Genomic DNA, 26930 nt, shown 5'->3' with positions numbered 1-26930 from the left:
ATGTTGGCAAGAATGGCAATAATTAGAACTCAGCTGCAAGATGTGTAGAGTGCAAACTAATACAACTACTTGGGAAATTATATGATGGTATCTAGTAAAAGAAAAGAAGCTAGTTCCCTTTGATGCAGAACATTCAACATAGGCCTTATCTCACAGAATGATAGCTTATGTGCAATGCAGCACATCCTCATGTTAAGAATGTTCATAGCAACATTTCCATTAAGACAGAAGAGAAATATCCAGGAGAGAAATTGCTGGATCATATAGTAGTTCTATTTTTAATTTTGGGAGGAACACCTCCATGATGTTTTCCATACAGGGTGTAAATGGCTGCACCAATTTACATTCCCACAAATGGTATAAAAGTGTTCTCTTTTCTTCACATTCTCTCCAACACTGGTTATTTGTAGACTTTGTAGAAGGAAGGGAGATGGGGAACTTAGGGATATTGAATTAAAATACACAAAATACTGTGTATGCAATAGATAAGCAACAAGAATATATTGTTTAGCACAGGAATTATAGCTATGATCTTATAATAATTTTGTTTGTTTTCCATTATAGGGCTGTATCCACAGCATTAGGAATTTCCTAGACTAGGGGTCCAATCAGAGCTGCACCTGTCAGTGACAACACAGCCACAGGAATGCCAGATCCCAGGTACATATGCATCCTACAATGCAGCTTGCAGCAATGCCAAAACCTTAACCCATTAAGCCAAGCAAGCAATCAAACCCACATCCTCAAGGACACTGCATCAGTTCTAAACCCACTGAGCCACAACAAGAACTCCTTTCATAATAATAATATTTGGTGGAGGATAACTTATAAAAACACTGAATGACTATATTGTATACCTAAAACTAATATAATACTGTAAATAACCTGTACTTCACTATAAAAGAGGAACTAGCCAAACTCAATTGGTAGTAGTATGAATAAGAAAATTATGATATATTAATTTTATGGAACATGCTTTAGCAATACACAATGAACTGCTGTTACAGTTAATCACTTACATATTCTTTTTTTTTTTTTGTCATTTTGCCCTTTCTAGGGCTGCTCCCACGGCATATGAAGGTTCCCAGGCTAGGGGTCGAATCAGAGATGTAGCCGCCGGCCTACGCCACAGTCATAGCCACGCAGGATCTGAGCCGCATCTGCAATCTACACCACAGCTCATGGCAATGTCAGATCCTTAACCCACTGAGCAAGGCTAGGGATCAAACCCGAAACCTCATGGTTCCTAGTCGGATTCATTAACCACTGAGCCATGACGGGAACTCCAATCACTTACATATTCTTTTAATACAAAGTGCTAAACCAAGTAAGCCAGATATGAGGGCATATTACTCTAAAACTTTATGTGGAATTCAAAAGGATTCAAAAAGATTACTTTGAGACTCTCATAACCTATTCTCAGGGGTTTTAACTGAAAAGAAAAAGTTCTGTATATGACACAGTCATTGAAGCAGTTTGCTTCTGTTGGTATTAGAGAGGTACCATGACTAGAAAGTGTATATGGAAATGTAAAGTGCTGATAGTGTTTTATCTTTAATTTCTTGGAGAAAGTAGCCTACAGAATCCTTATTCAGAATTTTTTCTGCTTGTTTTTCATATTTCCTGATGTGAAAGAGAGAGAAATAGGAAAGGCAAGGCAGCAGAAAAGAAGGGAAGATAACACAGAAGGGTAATAATTTACAGGCTTCTGGAAATTAGGATATGGACATCTTTAGAGGAATGTTTTTAAGCCTCTTACATTCTGGGAATGATACATAAACAGAAGTTTCTTTTTTTTTCCCTTATGGACTGAAGATGATTTTTTAAAGCACAGTGAGATTTAATGATCATATATATACACATATATTATCTGATTTTCTAAATAAATTGTAATACCATTACTAGAAGAAAAACTTAAAAGTAAAAATGTATAGTGGTTTTGTTTTTCATTTCTCTAATAATGAGTGATGTTGAACATCTTTTCATGTGTTTTCTGGCCATCTGTATGTCTTCTTTGGAGAACTGTCTGTTTAGATCTTCTGCACATTTTTCAATGGGTTTGTTTGTTTTTTTTGTTTTGTTTTTTTTTTTTTGGTATGTAGCTGCATTAGGTGTTTATAAATTTTGGAAATGAATCCCTTGTCAGTTGATTCACTTGCAAAGATTTTCTCCCATTCTGTGGGTTGTCTTTTTGTTTTGTTTAGGGTTTTCTTTGCTGTGCAGAAATTTTAAAGTTTGACTAGATACCATTTATTTATTTTTGTTTTATTGTCAAAACCACTATGAGGAACCACCATACACCAGCCAGAATGGCCATCATCAAAAAGTCTACAAACAAAAGTGCTGGAGAGGATGTGGAGAAAAAGGAACCCTAGTACACTGTTGGTGGGATTGTAAATTGGTGCAACCACTGTGGAAAAGGAGGGGGATTCCTCATAAAACTAAAAATAGAACTCCCATTTGATCCAGCAATCCCACTCCTGGGCATCTACCCAGAGAAAACCATGAGTCGCAAAGACACATGTACTGCGATGTTCATTTAAGCACTGTCTTCAATAGCCAAGACATGGAAACAACCTAAATGTCCATCGACAGAGGAGTGGATCAAGAAGATGTGGTCCATATACACAATGGAATATTACTCAGCCATTAAAATGAAGGAAATACTGGCATTTTTACCAACATGGATGGACCTAGAAATTATCATGTTAAGTGAAGTCAGCCATACAATGAGACACCAACATCAAATGCTTTCACAGACATGTGGAATTTGAAAAAAGGACAGACTGAACTTCTTTGCAGAACAGATGCTGACTCACAGACATTGAAAAACTATGGTCTCCAAAAGAGGCAGTTTAGGGGGTGGGGGGATGTGCTTGGGTTATGGGATGGAAATCCTGTGAATGATCATTATACAACTACAGATGTGATAAATTCAAAAAATAAATAAAAGATATTTTATACCCAATGGTTAAAAAAAAGTATATACACACTTAAGAAATAACTACTCTTTCTTGTCAAAATTACATTGAGTGAGAAAACAGTGGTTCAGCATTGATTAACTTTCTGATTGATACTTTCACATCATTATTTCTAAGGCTATAGATAAGGGGGTTTAGCATGGAGATCACCACTGTATAAAACACAGTGGCTATTTTGATGAAGAGAAATGATCTTTTGGAGCTGGGTACAGAAGAAGAAAAAATGTCCCATGTAAGATGGTAATTGTGGTCAGGGGGGAAGCACAGGTGGAGAAGGCTTTTTGGAGCCAACCAGTCAATGGCATCTTGATAATTGTGACAATGATGAAAAGACAGGAAGAGAGGATAATCAGGAGGCTACAAGCCTCATTGAATATGGAAATGATAAAACTCAGCATCAGGTTGAAATAAATGTCAGAGCAGGAAGCAGAGTTGATGGCAGAATACTGACAGCCAATGTGGTTTATAAAGTTAGAACCACAGAAGGAGAGTTCCACAAGAGAATACATGAGTGTCAAGGAATATAACTCATCCCATGAGCAAGCTGAGGCTACCAGGAGGGTACAAGGATTAGGAGATGTAGCAACCATGTAGAGCGGGGAGTTACAAATATCCACAAACCAGTCATAAGCCATCATGGCTAACATGAATATATCCATAATCACAAATGTACACCCAAAGGAAAACTCCATCATGCAACCCATGTAAGATGTGGTCTTTATGTCCACAACCAAGATCTCTAAGTGTTTGGGTGTAGTTACAGAAGAGTAACAGAAATCAAGAAAGGAGAGATGGCTGAGAAAAAAGTACATGTGTGTGTGGAACTTGGGATTGATTTTGATGATCACAATCATACCCATGTTCTGCACTACAGAGACTGTGCAAATGGCCAAGAAGACCAAGACGAGGGGCACCCATAGTTGTGGTTTTTGGAGAAGCCCAGGAGTATGAGGGTGATTCCAACACTTTCATTTCCATTTTCCATCACTATGGTTTCTGTTGCAGAAAATCACAGTCCCTCTTGAGCAACAAAATGTGACAGAGCTAGTGGCTATTTTTTTTCTCCTCAAGCTGGGCTGGGTCCTGGAACAGGTGAGTGGAGTCTGGGGTTTCCCAGGAAGGCAAACAGGGCACAGTTGTAACCTGAAGGCTGCACTCTGTGTCTTTGGGTGTTTGTGGGGGAGTAAGTTTGGGTCCTGATGGAGGGTCAGAGCAAGGATGGACTAGAATGATTTGAGCTTAAAGGGTGGCTCAAGGAATGGACCCATTTGAATTTGCTCATCTTAGATATTTCCCACTTCCCTCCACATGAATATTTCTTTAAATAGATTCATTTAATTAAAACTATTGGCTACATCTACAAATTCCTGTTTGCTCTGGACATTTTAACTGGCCAAGATGTTTGCCCTTTCACTCTCACTTTTCCTCACTTTTCTGTTTTTCTTGTCACTTTTCCTCTCTAACCATCAGACAAGCCCCAGTTTTACATCATTTTAATATTTCCTCAACTGGCTTAACCTTATTAATAGGTCATTTGTTGCATCTTCTAGTGAATATGAATAGCATCTTGTAAAGACCATATGTTTTTTTATATGGTCAACCTGGGTTCAAATTTGGCCTCAGACACCTATCAATGTGTGTCCCTGACAAGTTATTTAATTGCCTTGCAACTCATTCACTTATCTACAGAAATAAGATAATAGTATAAGCATTTATTTTTATTGTACAATTTTATATAAGGCATAAATATAGATAGCTGTTTTTTAAACATCTAAGATTAAATTGAAATGTAATAAATGTAACTTCAAATTTAATTTCTTCTCTTCTTATATTTCTAATTCTGCTTTTAAAGAAGTATACTCTGAATTTCAAATATATGAATGCAAAATACCCTAGAATGCAGCACCAGTTAAAACTTTAGAAATATGAAGCAGTGAAAATAAAGAATATAACGTTGGAAAAATATTGCAGAGGCATAGAGGAAATAGCTGTCTTTAACTGATTCTTTTCTAATGCTTTATTCTTGGATATGCCTTTCAATTATCATTTCAAGACAGCCATGAATAAACTTTCTTTTTCTCCATTTTTCTACCCTATCTTAATCTGGATTTCTTTGATTTGCTTTTCTTCTCAGGTTCAAGTTTTGAGAAAGGCAGTTAGGATAAATGAAAGTATTCTCCAACATGTTCTGCCATATTTATTCCTAGCTACCACCATCTACTTACTTAGGTAGCAATCATATTTATTTAGCCTGCCTACATCTACCCTTCAGGACTATCTTTCATTAAATTTTATTGTAGAATTGTGCTTAAATCCTTACACATTTTCAAACTTACCTCCTTACAAATTATTGAAATCTTAACCCTTCTGTCTGGGTTTCCATAATCTCAAAGGTCACTATATATCCCCCAGACACTTTAACTGATACTTTTTCATTTAACTTGCACTAGCAGTTTTGATTGTTTTTGCATAAAACACATTTTTATAACTTCATATCTTCATCACATTGACCACATTGTCCTTTACTCCCATCAGATTTTAAGCACCACTACCTTTTAACATCAAATTCCTGGCAAAACACTTCCAGACAGCATTGGTGATTAATCCATAACTCCAAGTTGCTTTACTACTCAAACTTGTTTCCCCCTACATGGTTTTAAACTCAAAATTTTAAATCAAGGTCTGACATAATTCTCTACAGTTTTATGGTTTCTTTTTGATATTTTCCTTAAATATTTTTCAAATTTGAGAACAGGTAATATTACTTGAATATCAATCAAATAAGTTACAGGAGTAATATTCAAAGACAAATGCATTCCAAGAATCTTAAAGATGTAAGAAATAGAATTCTGTAACTCATATTTTTATTCTTAACTGAATTAAGTATATAGCATTGTACTGATACTGGCTATACAAAGGTGTTTCTCTGCCAAAAATATTGATAATTTCAGTTTTATACATCATAATTAAAGTATTAACAACTCATCAGAACACAGATATTCTTTCTAGATTTATTGACTGAGATATTTGATTTAAATAAGATTCTTGAAAATTATTTCTAAAACACAACTTTCATTAAAAAATTGTAGCTTATAATACTAGGGTATCAAATATCTTCCGAAGTGTATTCCAGTAAAGACTTCAAGGTGATTATAACTTTTCATAAATCAATAAATTTGGACAATATAGAGATCCTCTCCAGGGTGAGCCAGACTTTCAAACTAAATTTAGGGATCATGCTGTATATTTGCATCTACCTGAGTGACTTTGGGGAATCACACCACAGAGAATTTTGACTGAGGTGTTTGTTCTGAACTACAAACAAGACAATTTAAAGAAAATCCTTTATTTCTAATTTAGAATGTAATTTATTTGAATTGTTAAATCATATAGGAACATTAAATTATGCTGATATTCTGATCTTAGAAAAATAACTGTAGCAATCAACCTATTATCTGACATATTTTGTATTCATCAGGGAAAACATGACTTCCAAAATTCACAAAGAGAAAATCACAATCACAATCCAATAAGCCAGCCATAGTACAGTTAGTGCATTATGTTCAATTTCAGTCTTTCCACTTAGTTTTCATATTTAGACATCTATCTTTTTGTAAATAACTCTTTCATTGTCACATTGAATGTAGATCTGATATTATGGCCGTTGCATTTAACATTCTTTCTACCTCAGTGTTTACCTCTTTTATTAAAACTCATATTTAATGTATGCTTTTTAATGTGGAATCAATAGGTTTGCCAAATACTACGGTATGCTAATGTTTTGTTTCATCATGATAAACTGATGCAAATCCAGTGGCTTAAACAATATTCATTTATTTGTTCACAAATAAACAATATGTCTGAAAGCAGGCATGCAAAAATTGGCCCATTTATTCAAGTTATCACAAGGCTGAAATCAAGCTGTCAACCTCAATGATCACAATTATTCAAATTAAAACTGCAAATTAAATATTTTATATCAATTATGTAGTCAAAATCATAAATTTTGATAATACTGAAAATGGGTGAAGATGTGGCTCACAACTTTAGAACTTTCAACATTGCTTTTAGGGAGTCTAAATTGATACAATCACTTTAAAAAATTAGAACTAAATAAATGTGTAATAGTTCTAGGTATAAAATCCATCTTCATGAGTAAATATGCACAGTCTAATAGTATGCATGCACCTAAATTGGAGCTTTCCAATGTCCATCATAGTAGATTAATGAAAAAAATCTAAAATATTTATTGTATGAAATATTAAATTGAATCAAAATTAATCACACTATAAATACATCAACAACAATATGGATTACTGGGAAGCATAAATAATGTTCTCTCCTTTATTTTGCTTAAGCAGCTGAGTAGATGTTGATGTCATTTACTGATATGGAGAAAACTGCTAGGTGGGAATTTTTTTTGTGTGATAATGGATGATCAAATAATACATTTTACTAATCTTAGTTTTAGTAATATTCAGCAATCGATATGTCTCCTTAGAAATAAATTTAATGTTTTCTTAGTATTCCATATTATTTGCAACACCTTTTGTTGAATTATCATATATTACATTGATACTCAAAAAATGAGCAATGCAATTAGAGACTACTTAATAGTTTCAACATCTTCTTAATTAAAATCAGATAATATTTTTCATAATGTAAATGCCATGGTCTTCCTTTGCTTGGAATGAAATAAAGTTTTGAGAAAAACAAAAGGTTGAATTTTATAGAAGTATTTGAGTCAAAAGTGTTAGTTATAAAAACTGTTGGTTATAAAAACCTGAGTGCAAGGAGTCCTCATTGTGGCTCAGCAATAAGGAACACAACTAGTATCTTTGAAGATGTGGGTTTGATAACTGGCCTTGCATAGTGGGTTAAGGATCTGGTGTTGCTGTGGCTGTGGCATAGGCTGGCAGATACTGCTTAGATTCAACCCCTAGCCTGGGAATTTTCATATACCATGAATGCAACCCTAAAAAGACAGAAAAAAAAGTTGAGTGCAAATTTAGTAACAACCGTTACTATCTGTATTTGCAGCAGTGTTGGAAATCACAACATAAATTATGACTGACCTAAATAATAAGTCAGAAGGTACAATTTCTCTATTAACCCAGAGGTAATTGCAAGGCTTCATGACTACTGAAGAACATGGAAAGGGCAATATTTAATTTATTTAAAACATAATAATATATTTACTTAAAATACATACAAACTGTCATAAGAGAAATATATATATATATGTATATATATATATATAACTTATTGGCCATCATTCAAACATAAGCATATTAATTTATTTGAATTACATTGAGTAAGAAAGCAGTCTGATGTTTATTAAATTCCTATATTTTTCACATCTTTGTTCCTAAGGATGTAGATAAGGGGGTACAGCATGGGAATCATGACAGAGAAAAACACAGTGGCCACTTTGACCAGGACCCATGAGTTTTTGGAGCTAGGCACACAGTAGAGAAGAAGAAGGATGATCCCATGGAAGATGGTGGTGGTGGTCCGGTGGAAGGCACAGATGAAGAAGGCTTTTTGGAGTTCCCATGTAATGGCATCTCGATGATTGTGACAATATGTACACATAGGATGAGAGGATGATGAAGAGGATGCATGCCTCACTGAATATAAAGTGTCTAAACAGGTCCTCTGACTGAAGTAGGTGTCAGAACAGGAGAAGAGATGATGGCAGAATACTCACAGCCAAAGTGATTAATAACATAAGAACCACAGACGGATAGATGCATAAGAGAATATGTGAGTGTCCAGGAACAGAACCCACCCCATGTGTATGTTTCAGCTACCAGAAGGGTACAAAACTTAGGAGACATAGCAACTGTGTAGAGCAGGGGTTTACAAACAGACACAACAGGTCATAGGTCATCATGAATAACATGAATATTTCTATAATCATAAAAGCATAAACAAAGAAAAACTGTACCCTCCATTCTTTGAAAGAAATACTTCTATCTTCTACAATCAAGATTTCCATAAGATTGTGTATAAATACACTGGAATAACAAATATCCAAAATAGACAGATGGTTAAGGAAAAAGTACATGGGCATGTGGAGTTTGGGATTAATCCTTATGATTACAATCATACCCAGGTTCCCCACAAGAGTGACTGTGTAGATGATCAAGAAGATCAAGAAGAGAGGTCCCTGAAGGCATGGGTATTCCATTCATCCAAGTGGATGAACATGGTCATAGAACTCTGATTTCCCTCATTCAGCACCACGGCTCTGGATTAAAAAATAATAAATAGAATTAAAGTTGAACAATGAAGGTGAGAAAGTGGGGTAAGAGGAACCCAGGACAGATCAGCCTAAACTAGTGATGACAGTGTTGTTTGTGTGTACCCATGAGTGTTCTAAAGCTTCAGTTTGGCATCTTACTTGATGACTTAATAATTTTTTTTTGTCTTTTGTCCTTTTTTAGGGCCACACTCATGGCATAAGGAGGTTCCCAGGCTAGGTGTCTAATTGGAGCTGTTGCTGCCAGCCTATGCCAGAGTCACAGCAATGCAAGATCAAAGCCACATCTGCAACCTACACCACAGCTCACTTAACTCACTGAATGAGGCCAGGCATCGAACCCATGACCTCATGTTTCCTAGTTGGGTTCATTTCTGCTGTGCCATGATGGGAACTCCAATAAAATTTGATTATGGGAAATTAGATTTATAGTTCAGAATTGTTTCCTCATCTGGTAAATAAGAAAAAATAATACTTATAAATAGTATTATTTTATATAAATGATACCTAAATGCATATGATACTTTGAGCACTGTATATTCTCATGATAAAATATAATTACATGAGAACAAAGGAAACATATAGGGAAATCAGAAAAAAAAACATTGAATGGATTATAGCATTCTTATGATAATGTCATAAGAGGCTTTGGGGAAGTTAAATACTTTTAATACATAAAAAAAGAAAATTTCTTTGGGGGTAAAATGTATTATCATACCTTCATAATTATGTATTGATATATTAAATGTTTACTATTTTAGGCATGTCCCATTATTATAGACTCATAGAACATCTACTTAAGAGAATCTGAAAGTTGTCTCATCAAAAATTTGACTAATAACTGTGTTCTCTCATACCCACCATATGGTAATATATAAGGCTCAAAATCAGTTCCCAGTTTTCAAAGTGTCTTTGCAAGGCAAGTCTAAGTTATTTTAAAAAGGGTTTTATATCCTGGAATCATTTTAATTTTAGATTTTCCACGTATTTTCATTCTGGGATTCACAATTTTATCTTTTTCTAATTTATCAATATGTAGTCATTTCCCCTTTTTTCACAAATCCCATCTTGTTCTTTCTGACTCTTTTTTGGTCATCTCATATTTTTGGCCATGTGAAAGGCAATCAGAGAAAAATTTTGAAAGGAGAAATATTCAAAATATGCCACCTTCATTTTTATCAACTATCTCATCATCTGAGCTTAAGATTTCCATATTTTTATTAAGCTATAGTCTAATCTATAAGATTAACTGTTGATTTTCACTTAGCCTGGAATGTAGTTGTAGTATAAGTGGTTCTGAAGGCATTTTATACTAAATAAATCAAATTGAAACTTTTCCACTTAGATTTCTGTAGTAACTACATACTAGAACACTACTTTGTTCATAGATGTATTTTAAATCTTTATTGTACAAACACAAGTTATTTGCATTTAATCAATCTTCAAATTTTTATACCTCTAAAATGTCATTTTTTCCCCACATTGCATCATCACTTCACAAATTACTACATAGCTGTTTCAAGAAAACTTTGCTGCTTAGTCTAAATGTTGTTTCTTTTGCTGTATTTTCTTTCTGCTTATATCATCATAATATTTGTACAATGCCTAGCATATAACTATTTATTATGCATTTATGTGTCTGTGTGTATGCATGCATGTTGGCATATTATCATTTTTCTTGAATAATATCACTTCTTTAGGATAAGACTTATACTTAATGTTTCTTCTGTTACCCTCTAAAGTAGCTAACATAATGATTAGAGACATATTTTCAGTTTTAGGACAATGGTCCTGTGAATAATAAAAGTAGAATTTAGCTTATTGAATATAAACCACAAAATTAATGTTTGTATTATTCAGCTTACATACACAGGTTTCTGCCTCCAAAAACTTGCGGGATTCCAATATCCCTCTGATCATAGTGAAAAGATGATCCTAGGTTGAATCAACTTACCAAAAGTCAGATTTTCCCAATTTATATATATTTATGGCTTCCTTGCTAGTATTAATAAGCTGCATACATGTCCTCTCTCAAAATTGAAATTTTTGTTTAAATGTTTCCTGTCCTTTAATCAGAAAGTTGATGATTCATGCAAAATATAATTAATAAATGACTAAGAAATGGCATATTTTTGCAACAGTCAAGAAACTGTGACAGGAGCTTGGAGATACCCTTGAGGAATACACAAAACTAGAAGTTATACTCTGTGATGGTGTCATTTATTTTATATCTAACAGACACTGGAGAATTCTGATAGAGTTTATTGTCATGGGCCACAAAAAAAACAAAAACTATTAGAGGGAACTTCCTCTTCTGCAGATGCTGTGTGTGTGTTTGTGTTTGTGTGTGTGTGTGTGACTCATAAAATGTTAACTGATGAGACCCACACTTACAATATGATTTTGTTTTTGGGAACACTTTACTGTGCGTCTGCTTTCAAAAAGACCATTACTCAAGTGGTCCAAGGAAGATTTCATACAGATAGGTGTGTAGACTGAAGGTTAGCTGATCTGCTTAGCTCAGCTGTGAAGCTCAATGACCTAGTGGGTATCAACAGTGCTACCCCAGTAAAGCTACTAATTTAAAATGATTTATTGTTGCATCCTAATGGAGTTTGTAATTGTTTATTTTTCATCCATGAACAACCGATGCTTTAATAAGATCTGAATATTATGTAATTATCAATTTATTGATATGTTGTACTATCATGAGTAAAACTGGGTAAAAAATATTGCAGCTTAAAATGAATCTAAAATTATTCCAGGAGTTGTCTTCTTGTGCAGCAGGTTAAGGATCTGGTGTTGTCACTACATCAGCTTGGGTTACTGCCAGGGCACAGGTTAAATCCCTGGCTCAGAAATTTTCACATGCCATGAGCCCACCAAAATAAATAAATAAATAAATAAAATGTAATATAATCATCCCAATAAAATCTCCAGTAATTAAATAATGTACAATCACATTGATATAAATGGATAAAACCATCATTTTCTTGAACTAGCACACAGAAAATATTTTATATTTGGTTATATCACTAATTCTAACTTAACAATTTCATATTCTTTACTATTTTTTTGGCTGCTCCCAAGAAATGTGTAAGTTCCTGGGCCAGGGAAAGAACCCACACCATAGCAACAAACCAAGCCACAGCAGTGACAATTCTGGATCCTTAACCTTCTCAGGCACCAAGGAATAATTCTGGTCCTTTTCAAGCAGATATATTTCTTCTTTATTTTGTTTGTCTGAGAGTCTTTAAAAGCCAAATGTTTCTTAAGGAATTAAATATAATTTTAAAATATATTTTTGAGGTTTTATTTTAAACAGCTCTTAATGAACCACTTTTATATTAAGTAAACTTCCATCGTAAACTATAACTCTTCAGATGGTTTCAAAAATCCCATACATTGTATAGCTAGAATTAAAATGAAATTTGAGGAGTTTCCATCATGGCTCAGTGGAAACAAATTTGACTAGTATCCATGAGGAAAAAGATTGAACCCTTGGCCTCACTCAGTGGGTTAAGGATCTGGTATTGCTGTGAGCTGTGTTGTAGGTTGCAGATATGGCTCAGATCCGGCATTGCTGTGACTGTGGTGCAGGCTAGCATCTATAAATCCAATTCAACCCCTAGCCTCAGTACCTCCATATGCCACAGGTACTGCCCTAAAAATAAAATAAAATAAAATAAAATAAAATAAAATAAAATAAAATAAAATAAAATAAAATAAAATAAAATAAAATAATAAATAAAATGAAATTTGACCAGAACAAATCACAAGGTCAGGAATACTAACAACAAAAAAATTATATTTCAATGTCTGAATCAAAAATCTTAAATAGTCTTTTATGTATATTATTATATGTAATTTAAAGTTGTTTTAGCAAAAGAGTAAACAGATGTTGAACTGCCAATTGCAAGATTAGCATAGATTCCTCTATCGCTGTTATTGAAAAATTCATTCGGTACTCAAAAAAAGAAATAATGATTATGTCTAGCTTTATATTTTATCAACTTACCATTGATTTAATGATTTAACATTGATTAACTTCTTCACTGATTCTTTCACATCTTTATTCCTGAGGCTGTAGATCAGTAGGTTCAGCATGGGGATTACCACTGCATAAAAGTTAGAGGCCTTGACCATGAGCCATGGACTTTTGGAGATAGGAACACAGTAGAGCAAAAGAATGGTCCCATGGAAGATGGTGATTGTGGTCATGAGGGAGGGACAGGTGGAGAAAGTTTTGTGGCATCCCCCCAGTTGAAGGCGTCTTCATGACACTGATAAAATTGAAAACATAGGAAGTAAGAATGATAAATCAGGCTGCTTATTTCATTGAATGTGGCATGGACTAAAATGATCTGCTGGCTGAGCAGGAAAGAGCAACAATGGTGGCATACTCACAAAGTTTTTTATAAAATTGGTCCCACAAAAGGATATGTCAATAAAGATTTTGTGTATATTAAGGAACAGGCTATTCTCCAAGAGTGTGATGCATCCACCATCAAGGATCAAAGCTTCAGGGACATGACAACTCTGTAGGGAAGAGGGTTACCAACTGCAACAAGTAGGCCACAGGTCATCACTAACCCATGAATATTTCTGTCACCACAAATATGCAGGTGAAGAAGAACTACATGATGCATCCAGTGAAGGAAATTGTTCTATCTCTATAACCAAATTTTATAAGAGTTTGGGTGTAACCGCTGTGGAGTAACAGAAATCAACAAAGGACAGATGGCTAAGGAAGAAATACACAGGGGTGTTGAGCCTGGGATGGAGCTTAATAATCAGGATCATATTCAGATTCACCAGTACAGTGATTGTGTAGAAGGTGAGGAAGACCAGGAAGAGTGGCAGGTGGAGTCCTGGATATTTTGAGAAGCCCAAGATAATAAAAGTGACTTTCACACTCTGGTTTTCTTGGTTCCTGTGGACAATGTGTAAAAGTTGATTTGGAGAAATAAGAAGTAAACTTTGGTTATGGCAGGTTAAAATGAGGAAATGTGAAGAGGCTTAGTGAATATCTAAAAATAATGTTATTAAAAACACTTGGTTTCTACTTTTTACATTATTTTTAAAAGTTAGAATTTACTTATATCACAATTTTAGAATGAGTATGAAAAATGTGTAACTTGAAAAAAAAGAAATCAGTTGAGTTATGAAGACCAAAAAAGGAGTTGGCTCTATCTCAAAGGATGAGACTCAGTATCTTCAGAGGCAGTTGGAATCACGAGACTGATCAGTCTAACTTTTTCAATAAATATAGTTTTATTTAACATGCTGCTCTTGAGGAAACATATGCAATTAGGAACCTACATGTTCTGGAGTTCCTGTTGTGGCACAACAGAAATGAATCCAACTAGGAACCATGAGGTTGTGGGTTTGATCCCTGGGCTTTCTCAGTGGGTTAAAGATCCAGTGTTGTTGCTATGAGCTGTGGTGTATGTCACAGACATGGCTTGGATCTGAGGTTGCTGTAGCTGTGGCATAGGCCTTCAGCAGTAGCTCTGATTTGACCCCTAGCCTGGGAACCTCCATATGATGCAGGTGTGTCCCTAAAAAGCAATAAATAAATAAACAAACAAACAAACAAATAAATAAATAAATAAATACTACAAGTTCTTCCCTAACTTGTATAACTGTGAGAATGTAGAACTCAAAATGCAATTAATGACTCAAAAATTTTCTATTTTTATTTTGCTATTGTTGCTATACCTATTTCTGGATTTTCTGTTCCAATTACCTTCTTACACTTAATCACACATTTCTCTCCCCACATTTTAGATATTTCCTGCAGACAAATAACATACTTCATCAGTTATGTTTACTTAATTACTGAAATTGTAAAAAGCTTTCACCCTTTCTTTGGTATATTTATAATATGAGATATTTAGTGAGATGTGTGGTGGAAATAAACTTAATATTATCTCCAGACTATTTTTTTATTATGCTGGAGGTCATTCTACAACATCAATATCAAATGGTCAACTTAGTCCACCTCAAAGCCTCCAAAGATGAGGTAGTGCTCCCTAATGTGTTACAGTATGGTTATTACCTGATTTGAGATTATCTTGCTTTGAGTTGGTTTCAACAGAAATAGATGATTTTTCCAATGCCATATGCACTTAGTTTCTTTATCTCATCCGATGGCTTTTTCTATGTTACTGTGGTAAGTGCCTTCCCAGAAAAAAGGCAAGGCAATGTGGCATAACCAGCATCTGTGTGTTCATGTATAACTCAGCAAGACATAGTCAGTATCCATGTGCAACTTTATAATAGACTATCCAACTAGAATTTACATAATGTATGTTATCTTATAAGGGGGACAAAAGGACCAAAATGTAAAAAGAAAATAAAGGGTATATAAGACAGTGATCCATTGCATTCAGGGCTCAGCCTTTGGATAAGACTCTGCTGTGCCAGTGCCAACATGAACAAATGCAGCTTCCTGGCAAAAAGGCTTTGTGTCTCATCTCTCTGTATAAGAATCCTGCAACCCTTTTAGGGGCTCATCTGTGATTCAGAGACAGTGACTTCACCTCTCTTGTCCCTGGGATGCAAACCATGAAATGCCAAGACCAGTGACCTCACATGGCATCAGTGGACTGATTGATTCACAGGGGACTAGACCTCCTGGTATGTGAGCACAAGGACCCTGGGAGCACAAAGGAACCCAGTGAGGCCCAGGAACCAGCCAAGGGAGTGCCACACATGAGACTGGTAAGCATCCAGGTTCAGTTTGGTAAGTCTGCCCCTAAGAGGCAGAAGGGGAGTCTGATAACCTCCCAGAGTTGCCTGAGTAATCATGGCAGATGAAACCATGACTCTAAGGTGCTGGGTGGTGAGTTGGAGATGTTGTGTGAATATGAGTGAATGAGACAGACAATGGGAGAATTCTGACTCTACCAAGGGCTGAAGCAAGTGTGGAGTCCCGATCTGACATTCTGTAGCAATCCTCATACTGATTATGGTGGCTATATTCAGAGAGATCCTGATGTTGGTGTTTGTAGAGTCCCACCAATGCTAAGAGGCACCTGAAATAACTCTGTAAGGAGAGCTAGAGACAGATGAAGCAATTGTTTACTGATTCCTTTTCCCTTGTGTGTGACTCTCATCTTTTGGAGGAAGAAATGGGTGGCCCCCACAAAGTGTTTAGATTCATCATGAAGGAACCAGGCCCCCCTGACCAATTCCCTTGCATCGACTGTTGGCAAGACATAGTCTTCTCTCAGCCACCTTGGCTAAAATCCTGTATAGAAGAGAATTATAAAATCATGACGGCCCAAATGACAGTTTTTTCAAAATGCCAACCAAAGCCCTAGAAGAACATTCTTCCTGGGGAGTCAGAGGAAGTTCCCCAATGCACCACTGTATCCCCCACTAGTGCTGGCAATCCTTGCACCTGCCACAACTAAAACCCCACCAGAGGCCACCCACACCCCAGAAGCCACTGATCCCACAAAACCACCCAAGATGCCCCTAAACATAGCCACTCCATAGCAGCCAGTCATAAGCCCATATACTCTGGCCAGGAGGTGCCAGGAGGACTCTTCTGGCAGTCTCCTTTCTCATAGACACCAAGGTGATTCACAAATGCCACTGAGGAAACTTGGGGTCCCTGCTAATATGATCAGGATGGTCAGGTACAAGGGTGCCACTGTACATTCATATATCAGCCTTTTACCACTACTGATCTCCTGAACTGGAAGAACCATACTCCCTCATTCACTGAGAAACCTCAGGCAATGATTGATCTAACACAATCCATCATCCAGACCCATAAGCCCACCTTTACTGATTGCTGCCAGCTAATCTTGACTCTGTTCAGCACTGAAGGGTGCCACCAAATTACTCAAGGCACTTTAAAATGGTGGGAGGAACATGCCCCAACAGGAATAATGAATGCACAGGCTTAAATCCAGGATGAGTTCCCTGAGAAAAATCTCTGATGGAACCCTATTGATGCCCAGGGATTTAAAATGCTTGAGTGCTACCAAGAGGCTCTTTTAAGTGACATGAAGGATGCAAGGAAAAAGGCTATGGACACGAGCAAAACCTCAGAGGTGCTCTAGGGACCTGAAGAGAGCCAAGCCAATTTTATGAGAGGCTATGCAAAGCATTCTGCCTTTACATGCCCTTTGACTCAGAAGCCTCAAAAAATCAATGGATGGTTAAGGAAGCCTTTGTTGGTCAGGCCCAGGGAGATATCCAATGTAAGCTATAAAAGGTAGAGGACTTCACTGAAATGAGTGCCAGCCAAAAGTTGGAGTTTGCATCAAAGTCATTTGGCAACGGAGATCCAGAGGCACAACAAGAAGCAGATCCAAAAGTGAAGAAGAAGGCAGATCTGCTTCCTGCTGCTCTGGTGGTGGATCAATCTGGACACTCCTGGAGAGGTGCCCCACTGGGCAGGGGCTGAGGTCAGAGAAGGACACAACAAACAGGATTGCCTCACCCAGAGATGAGATTGTGATGAAATCAATGCACTAACTGCCTCCAGGAAGGGCACTGGAAGAATGAGTGCCCTCAGGGGTCAGAAAATTATTACCCAACTCCTGGACAGAGGGGGAGGGGCTGGGTGATTTTCAAGAATGGTACCAACCAGTGCAGTGACCATATAAGGTCCCTGACGACAGTTGTGTTGGTCTGGCTGCCATGGGAAACTATGAGAAAGACTAGAACAGACTGGGATCCATTTTGTTAGGCTCCCATGAACCCATGGTCCGAATGACAGCAGGGCACTGGCCCACTGACTTTATGGTAGACAATGGGGCAGAACATTCTGTGGTGATCCAAACTGGGCTCCCCTCACAAAGACAAGCCACTGTTGTGGGAGCCAATGGTGACTGCACCTGTTGTCCTTTCTTACTGCCTTGATAATACAATTTAGGTGGCCATGAAGTCATTCAGGAATTCCTATACTTCCCCAACTGTCCCGTGGCTTTGATTGGTTGGGACTTATTGGGAAAGCTGCAGACCCAGGTAACTTTCAACTTCCATGGCCAAGCAGCCCTTACCCTATGGAAACCAGGAGCAAAAATCATGACTCCCATGGTAACCCAAGGAAAAGAATGGCACCACTACAGTCTTATAGGGAGGACACAACAGGGACCTGAGCTTCCCTTCAAGCTCCCTGGAGTAAGGGCTGAAGACAACTCCCCCAGACTGGCCTAAAACATACCCTAAATTATAGTAGAACTAAGTCCAGAGGTCAAAATTTCCCACCATAAACAATATTGCATTCCTCTCAAGGCACAAACTGGGATCCAGAAACACTTGGAGAGACTTCTAAAGTATGAAATCCTCTGACTCTGCCAGTTGTCTTGGATCATGCCTCTTCTGCCAGTTCAGAAACCAAGAAACAGATGCCTACTGGTGAGTTCAGAACCTGGGAGCAGTAAACCAAACCACCGTTACCCTGCACCTAGTCGTCCCTAAACTCTGCACTCTTCTGAGCCTTATCCCCAATGAAGCTGCCTTCTTCACATGCCTGGATCTCAAAGACGCCTTCTTCTGAATCTGCCTGGCCCCTCTGAGTCAACCAATCTTTGCCTTCCAATGGGAAAATCCAGAAAATTGTGACAAGGACCAGCTGGCATGGACTAGACTGCCTCAAGGATTCAAAAATCCTCCAACTATCTTCTGCACTGCATTAGCCTCTGATTTAAAAGCCTTCCCAGCAAGCCAACATGGCTATACACAACTTCAATACATGGACAACCTACTACTGGCTGGGCAGACTCAGGAAGAATATATGGAAAGGATGAGTCTGCTCCTCATCTTCCTATGGGAGGCAGACTATAAGGTTTCAAAGAAAAAAGCCCATATCTGTCAAGAAAAAGTTAAGTACCTTGGCTTTCACCTATCCCAAGGACAATGTCAACTCACTGCAGATAGAAAGCAGGCTGTCTGCTCAGTCCCACTTCCATCCACCTGACAGCAGTTTTGGGAATTTCTCAGGGCTGCAGGTTTCCGTAGAATCTGAATACCCAGCTTCTCCATCTTGACAAAACCTCTTTTTGAGGCCACAAAGAGGGGAGAATGGGAATCTATGTTGTGGGAATGAATGCAACAAAAGGCTTTTGAAGAGATCAAGTGAGCCCTCACCAACATGCCTGGCCTGGGACTCCCAGACATCTTCAAGCCCTTCTTCTTGTACATGCACGAGCATACCAACATTTCAGTGCCAATATGCTGGGGTCATGGTGTTGTCCAGTGTCATACCTCTTCAAGCAACTTGACTCCATTGCCCAAGGATGGCCATCTTGTCTATGGGCACTTGCAGCCATGGCTCTCTTAGTGTCAAAGGTTGACAAATCCACTATGTGACAAGAGATAACTATCCTAGTGACACACTTGGTATTGACATTATTGGAGTATAAGGGACAATACTGGCTAACTAACACCTGCTTGGTCAAATATAAGGGAATGTTATGTGAAAACCCATTCATTCACCTAGAAGTAGTGAGGACCCTAAACCCTGCAACTCTACTACCTGTTGGGCTGGGTCAGCCAAATCATGATTTTATTGAAGTCATGGATGAGGTATTTTCCAGCTGATAAGCCTTAATGGACCAGCCCCTCAAAGACCTGTACACTGAGTATTTCACAGATGGTAGCAGCTTTGTAAAAGAGGGAGAACACCTTTCTAGGTGTTCCGTGGTGACCCTGAAGTCCACCATTGAGGCAAAGTCCCTGCCAAAAGGAACTTCTACAAAGAAGGCAGAACTCATCGCATAATCCAAAGCCCTCCAATTGGCAGCAGGGATACATGTCAATATATACACGGATTCTAAATATGCCTTCAGCACCCTCCATGTACATGGGGCCTTATACAAAGGAAAGGGCACAATCAACTCAGGAGGAAAAGACTTAAAGTATGGCAAAGAAATCCTTGAACTCTTAGATGCTGTGTGGGCCCCTAAAAGAGTGGAAGTCATACATTGTCAGGGACATCAAAAAGGACATGCTATGGTCACTTAGGGAAACCATAAAGCAGACCAAAAAGCAAAACTTGAAGCCTCCAAGGGGATATTGGAACCAGTGGTTCTGACCAACACACTGTTCCCTAGTCCATTCTCAGAATGGGACCCTAACTACTCACAACATGAAAACACTTGGTTTAAAATTAAAAATGGGAACTACCTCCTAGGTAGACAGTAGAAATATGGTATAGTATGACATCCAGACTAGGATGTCATACTATACCATGTGGGGAACTACATTGGGAAAGAGGGTACAGACTTAATGACAAATATATGTGTGAAAAGTCATGGGGCAGATGTGATGACCTGGACTACTCTTATTGCCACCATTGGAACTGTGTTACATGGGCCCCTTGGAAAGATAAAGACAAAAAAGCACTCCTCCAACATGGTATAGCCAACCCCAAATGTACATTAGGACCCTGCAACCCCATTAATTTTTACTAGCCTAGACCCACAGGATCCTATGTGTAAAAATGGCCACAAGATCAGTATATGCATCTACAGGCAAGGCATTTATCCAGGAACTATTCTGTGCTTCACGAGGGTCACAGTTCCACTCTGAGCCCCAACTCATAAAGACTTTCATTCATTTTATGAGGAAATAGAAAGTAGCCCTCCTCCCATCTCCATCATGACCAGAAACCTGTTTCTGGTCCTGGCAGAGACTATAGCCCAGACTCTAAAGGCTTCTTCTTATTACATATGCAGGGGAAATAACATGGGAGATCAATAGCCATAGGAGGCCAGAAAGCTAGGTCCCCATGAACCTTATAATGAGGCAGGATACACCAATTCTGACACCGGTATTTGGCTTCTGAAAACCTCACTCATATGAAAGAACTGCCTTGCCTTATGGGAACAATGATTCAATACCTCTGTTGGGAGCCTGATATGCCTAGGCCAGAGATCCTATAATGTAAACACCCAGAAATCCCAATGGTGGGTATCCCCAAACCACTTTGAACCTAATCCTCACCTCCTGTCCAATTTCTCTCATCTCTGACAGGCCTGGGACAAAGTTGACACTAACATCAAATGGCAGGTCTCAGGTGGATTATACTGGATTTGTGAGAGAACAGCCTATACTGTTCTTCCCCCAAACTGGTCAGGATCTTTTGTGTTGGGGTCAATCCATCCATGTGTCTTCTTGCTCCCACTTGTCAGAAAGGATCATTTGGGAGTCCAAGAGTATGCAGACTGGGAGACACAGAGAAAACATCATGCTCTACAAATTGGCAACTGGAAAGGTGATGAATGGCCCCCTGAGCATATATTCCATTATTATGGTACAGCCACTTGGGCAGAGGATGGATCTTATGGATACTGTACTCCCATCTATGTGTTAAACCAGAACTTCTGGTTATAGGCTGTTGTTGAAATTATAACTAATGAAACTGCAAGAGCCCTTAATATACTAACCAAGCAGAAAACCAAGTGCCATAATTCCATCAATCAATACTGCCTAGGTTTAGATTACTTGCTGGCCTCTAAAGGAGGGGTTGAAGGAGGAATAATGGCTGCTTAAAAATAAATGTGAAGGGAAGATCATAGACAAAATCACAGATTGAATATGAAAAATCACTCATGTCCCAATCCAAACCTGAAAAGGCTAGAACCCCAAAAATTTGTTTGGGGGATGGTTTTCAACTTTCATGGGATTCAAAACCCTCATAGGTGTTGTGTTTTTAATTTGGGGGGCTTGCCTGATCCTTCCCTGTCTAGTTCCCCTATTTATAAGGTCTCTCCAGCATCATTGAGGCCATGGTTGAAAGAAAAATGGCCATACATGTAATGGTGTTATGGAAATATAAATCCCTAAACCAAGATGATGTTCTTTGACCTCATAGGGGGGCCCAAGCATCAAAAGGGGGAAATGTGGTAAGTGTCTTCCCAGAACAAAGAAAAGGCAACGTGGCATAACCAGCATGTGTTTGCACATGTATAACTCTGTGGCAGCAAGACATAATCAGTATCCATATGCAACTTTGACCATATCCATATGCAACATAGACCATCCAAGCAGAATTTATGGAATATATGTTATCTTAAGGGGCACACAAAGAGACCAAAGTGTAAAAGGAAAAAAAAATAATGGAAGGTATATAAGACAGTGCCAACCTGCATTTGGGGCTCAGCCTTTGAATGTGAATCTGCTCAGCCAGTGCCGGCATGAATAAATGCTGCTTCCTAGCCAAAAAAAAAAAAAAAAGCCTCAGTGTCCTGTCTCTCTGTATGAGAATCCTGAAACAATACAACTTGAAATACCTATTATGAACTAGTGTTGTATGATTAAAATGCTAAAAATATTTGCCTTAAAAACACATATGTATTAAAATGAAATTAAAATAAAAACAAAATATATGGTTTTACTCATATATTTATCATAGTTAATGTTTCTTTAGTTTATTTCTAATATGAAATTTCCCCTTTTATGATACTACATGTGAAAGATTTGACATCGTTGGTAGATCAACACATACAGGAATAGATCTCTGCTTTCTTTTACTGAAAGTTTCTGTGCTTTTATTTTAAATCCTTAAAAAATTTTAACACTTTGTTACTATTTAACTGAAGCATAATAAAAAGTGCATATCAGAAACTAAAAATTTGACATAATTTGTGTGAGTATATACCAGTGAAACCGTCACCTCAATCAAGATAAGGAACACTTGTGTCATACCTTGAAATGTTCTCATGCTCTTCCCCTTCACTATTCCCCAAACCTCATAAAAAAAATAAAATTGAAATTGAATTCTATGGTAGCCAGAGAACATACTCTCTTTTTTTTTAAGTATTGAGTTTTTTTTTTAAATTTGGTAGAGTTTCCTATATTTATTAATATTTTCTTTTAAAAGAATGCACAAGCCATTGTGTTGAGAATTGTAGATTAAAAAATTAGGTCATGCATTTTTATCTCCATTTTCAATATCTAAAATTGTGCATGATTTTTGTCTTTGTATGATTATTGAAGGCCTTTCAAATTGTGATCTACAGTACTCAGCAGAGGATTTTATTTCAGAAGAGACTCACTTTGTGAGAGAAATATTCATATATAAAGCAATTAGAAAATCTGCCATGTATGGGCATTCCAAAACAACAACTAAAATGCATATTCCAAATACAAAGAGATTGGTAAATTTTTAAAGTCTACGAAAAATATACGATTTAAAGCACTAGTAGAGAATATCTCACAATAGATCCAAAACCACTTTAGCACGTTGTAAATCTGTTGAAATTTTATTCCAACTTTATGTAATTTATATATGAACTGTGGCTTCTTTTCATGTGCTCTTTCATCATCAGGAGTCTAGACTGAAATTTTTGACACAGTGATGGAATGATTTGGATTGTTATGGCACGAATGCCGAAGTGCTGGTCATGATTATTGATGTTCTCTTGGCCAAAGATTATCACATGGATAATCAAGAGCAGTCTAGGGAGGATGACAAAAAAATGGATACAAGAAGAAATGACATATTGGGGCCATTATCGCATATATGTAAGATGAGTTTTTAATGACTGTAATTCTATTACATTGTGCATAGTATTTCTTAAAATATTTCTCAATAAGAGCATTCATTTTCCTTTTCATTGCTGAGAAAAATAGTATTGCAATAAACATTATATTGCACACATGTGTATTAGTACTTTTTATATCTTTGGATTTAGTTATTTTTTTCTATGGGGGAATCACATAGTAATGACTCTGTAACATCTAAAAATGTTTCATTTTTAAAATAAGAATATATTAGTGTATAGAAAGACATGAATAAAATAGAAAAATGACATAATTTCAATTATAGAACATACTGCATATCACATCATCTGGTTTAGTTACACATCTCTATTCATGAGTTTTCAGTGAGGGGGAAACTGATCTTTAAAAGTAAAACACAACTGCCATAACTGAGAACATAAGGTCCTACTAGAAGGAAATAACATCATTATCTTATTTAAAAATGGAGAACATTACTGAAAAGTAGATTTCAATTAGGACTCCTTACAAATTAAATACATAAAATAATAATTTGTGTTATTTCAAATTCTCACAATGCTGATAATTTGTGAAGAAATTTTCTTATTGCCTTTCTCACATCTTTGTTCCGCAGACTGTATACCATAGGATTAAACATTGGGGTCAAAATGGTGTAGAAAAGAGAGAGCAGTTTGTCTATTCCTTCATATTGATTGGATTTAGGTTTTAAATAGGTGACAGCAGCTGATCCATAGAATAAAAGTACAACTATGATATGGGAAGAGCAAGTTGAAAAGGCTTTGGTTTGTCCTGTTTTTGATGGCAACTTCAGAATGTTGGAGATAATTCTAGTATAGAACCCAAGAATTAACATAAAAGGAAGAGTGAGAAATAATACAGCGAGTATATAGACCATCATCTCATTGTAAAAGATATCTCCACAAGCCAGCTTCAATAATGGGGGGATATCACAGAAGAAGTGATTGATTTGGTTAGAACCACAAAAGGGCAGAGAGAAAATCTGGTATGTATTTCCTATCTGGACTGGAGCTCCACTGATCCAGGAAGCAACCACCAGCTGGACACAGACCTTGGGATTCATAACTAGAGGGTAGTGCAGAGGGTTACAAATGGCCACATAGCGGTCATAGGCCATCACAGCCAGAAGGAAACATTCTGTGCCTGCCAGCATAAGGAAGAAACACATTTGTGTAGCACAGGTAAAAACAGAAATTTTTCCTTTCTGGGTCCAAATGTCCATGAGCATCCTGGGAAGAGTGACCGATACATAGCATATTTCTAGGAATGAAAAAATGCTGAGGAAAAAATACATGGGGGTCTGAAGAGTGGCATCTACTTTTGTTATTAGAATAATGATGCCATTCCCCAACAGGATAATCAAATAGATGACTAAGAAAACCCCAAACAGAAACCAGTGAAATTGGGGAATATCAGCAAAGCCCAAGAGAACAAATTCAATCATTATAGTAAGATTTGTTTCTGTAATTTTCAAATTATTTTCCCTCTGAGGATTTACATTTCTTGACTGCATTTTCTTCTTTTATAATTGGATCAAGACATGAGCTTTTGCTGTAATAAATTCTGAGTTATTTGTCACACTTATGTTCTGTGATTCTGGGAGATTTGATGTGAAACCAGGAGCTATAAACTCATCTGCAGAAAAAAAATCAATTTGATAAATAAATTGCTTAAATTATGTTCCATGTTAGATCTTCATTTTAATTATACCAATATGAGTCAGATGCCTAGATAGTTTAATTTAAACTACGGTATGATAAGGGAGTATGCAGATGACTTATTTCTTTTGGTCAAAACTCAAATTCAAACATTATTTGATCACTACCATGATTTTATTTACCAATCAATATGGTATATAACATAATATCCATCCTCTAACATCTAATGCAATGTCCCACTATTTACATATCTTTTCTACCCTTATTATATGCAATGACTCTATAAAGAATATAGCACAAGACTCTGACCCAATATTTTATTCCATAGATGTTTCTGAATTACATTAAAATTAGAAATTACAATTAGAATTGATATTTTCATTTGTGCTGGATATTAGATTCCAGTTATAAGTCTTCAGAAAAGAAAATCATGGACTTGGAGAAGAGACTTGTGGCTGCCTGATGGGAGGGGGAGGGAATGGGAGAGATCGGGAGCTTGGGCTTATCAGACACAACTTAGAATAGATATACAAGGAGATTCTGCTGAATAGCATGGAGAACTTTGTCTAGATACTCATGTTGCAACAGAACAAAGGGTGGGGGAAAAAATGTAATTGTAATGTATACATGTAAGGATAACCTAACCCCCTTGCTGTACAGTGGGAAAATAAAAAATTATGTAAAAAAATAAAAATAAAATAAAGAGAAATTTTCCTATGAAAAATAAATAAAATTTTAAACCAAAAAAAAAGAATTGATATTTTCCAATAAGGGGGAAAGTATTATTATAACTATACAAATATAAAAGCCAATTTTTTTTTTTTTTTACTTTCAACACCCTGTAAGTTTCCAGCAATGCTCATTTTAATTTTTTGAATTAGATCACATTGCTTATAAAACACATCTTTGGCATTTAAATAATTTTAATACTAATAATATTTGGGAATAGTGTTTTATTTCAGGCCAAAATTAAATGTTCCTAGGGAAAAGTAAAATCAATAAATAAGAAAGTAGTCCAATATTACATCCAGCACCTTCCCTGCTTATGATCCTATTTGATTGGGTGCCATAAGTAATATTAGAACATGGGCTAAAATGTTGAACCAAATATTCTTTAGCAGGAGATTATAATTTGAAATAAATCCTCCACAAAATCCACAAGAAAAGAAGGTTCGCTAATAAGAGGTTATTCCTTCTCATGGAAATATTTTACCTGTACTGGCAATGTTTACTTTATTATTAATATGGTAAAATCTTTAACTTGAATGCAGTACATCTTCTTTGAGTATATTCTCTTAATAGGTTATTCCTTAAAAATCATAAATTTAACATTATCATTATTAACAACAGACAAATTAGAAATGCATATATTTTAAATGCTTCAAACATTAACTTTTTAATCAAAAAGACAGAAATCCATCTTAAATACTGCTATCATTAATAATGAATACATTTCTGGACCACATATATCCATGATTTTAGTTGTTTAATATTATTTTTTGACTCTTGATCATTAAA

The 26930-nt window shown here is 36.6% G+C and overlaps 1 protein-coding gene and 1 pseudogene across 1 annotated transcript; both read right to left on the bottom strand.

The window, feature by feature from the left end:
* On the bottom strand, nt 13261-19985 carry LOC110261956 (annotated as a pseudogene).
* Nucleotides 24287-25267, bottom strand: LOC110262008 (olfactory receptor 10AG1-like). The gene has a single exon (XM_021100799.1). It carries the CDS (start codon nt 25265-25267, stop codon nt 24287-24289), a length of 981 nt encoding a protein of 326 aa, XP_020956458.1.

Source organism: Sus scrofa, chromosome 8 (genome assembly GCF_000003025.6).
Source record: "Sus scrofa isolate TJ Tabasco breed Duroc chromosome 8, Sscrofa11.1, whole genome shotgun sequence".
In the NCBI taxonomy this organism is placed as follows: Eukaryota; Metazoa; Chordata; class Mammalia; order Artiodactyla; family Suidae; genus Sus; species Sus scrofa.
The sequence above is the reverse complement of the archived record's forward strand: the minus strand, read 5'-3'. Positions and strand labels throughout refer to the sequence as shown.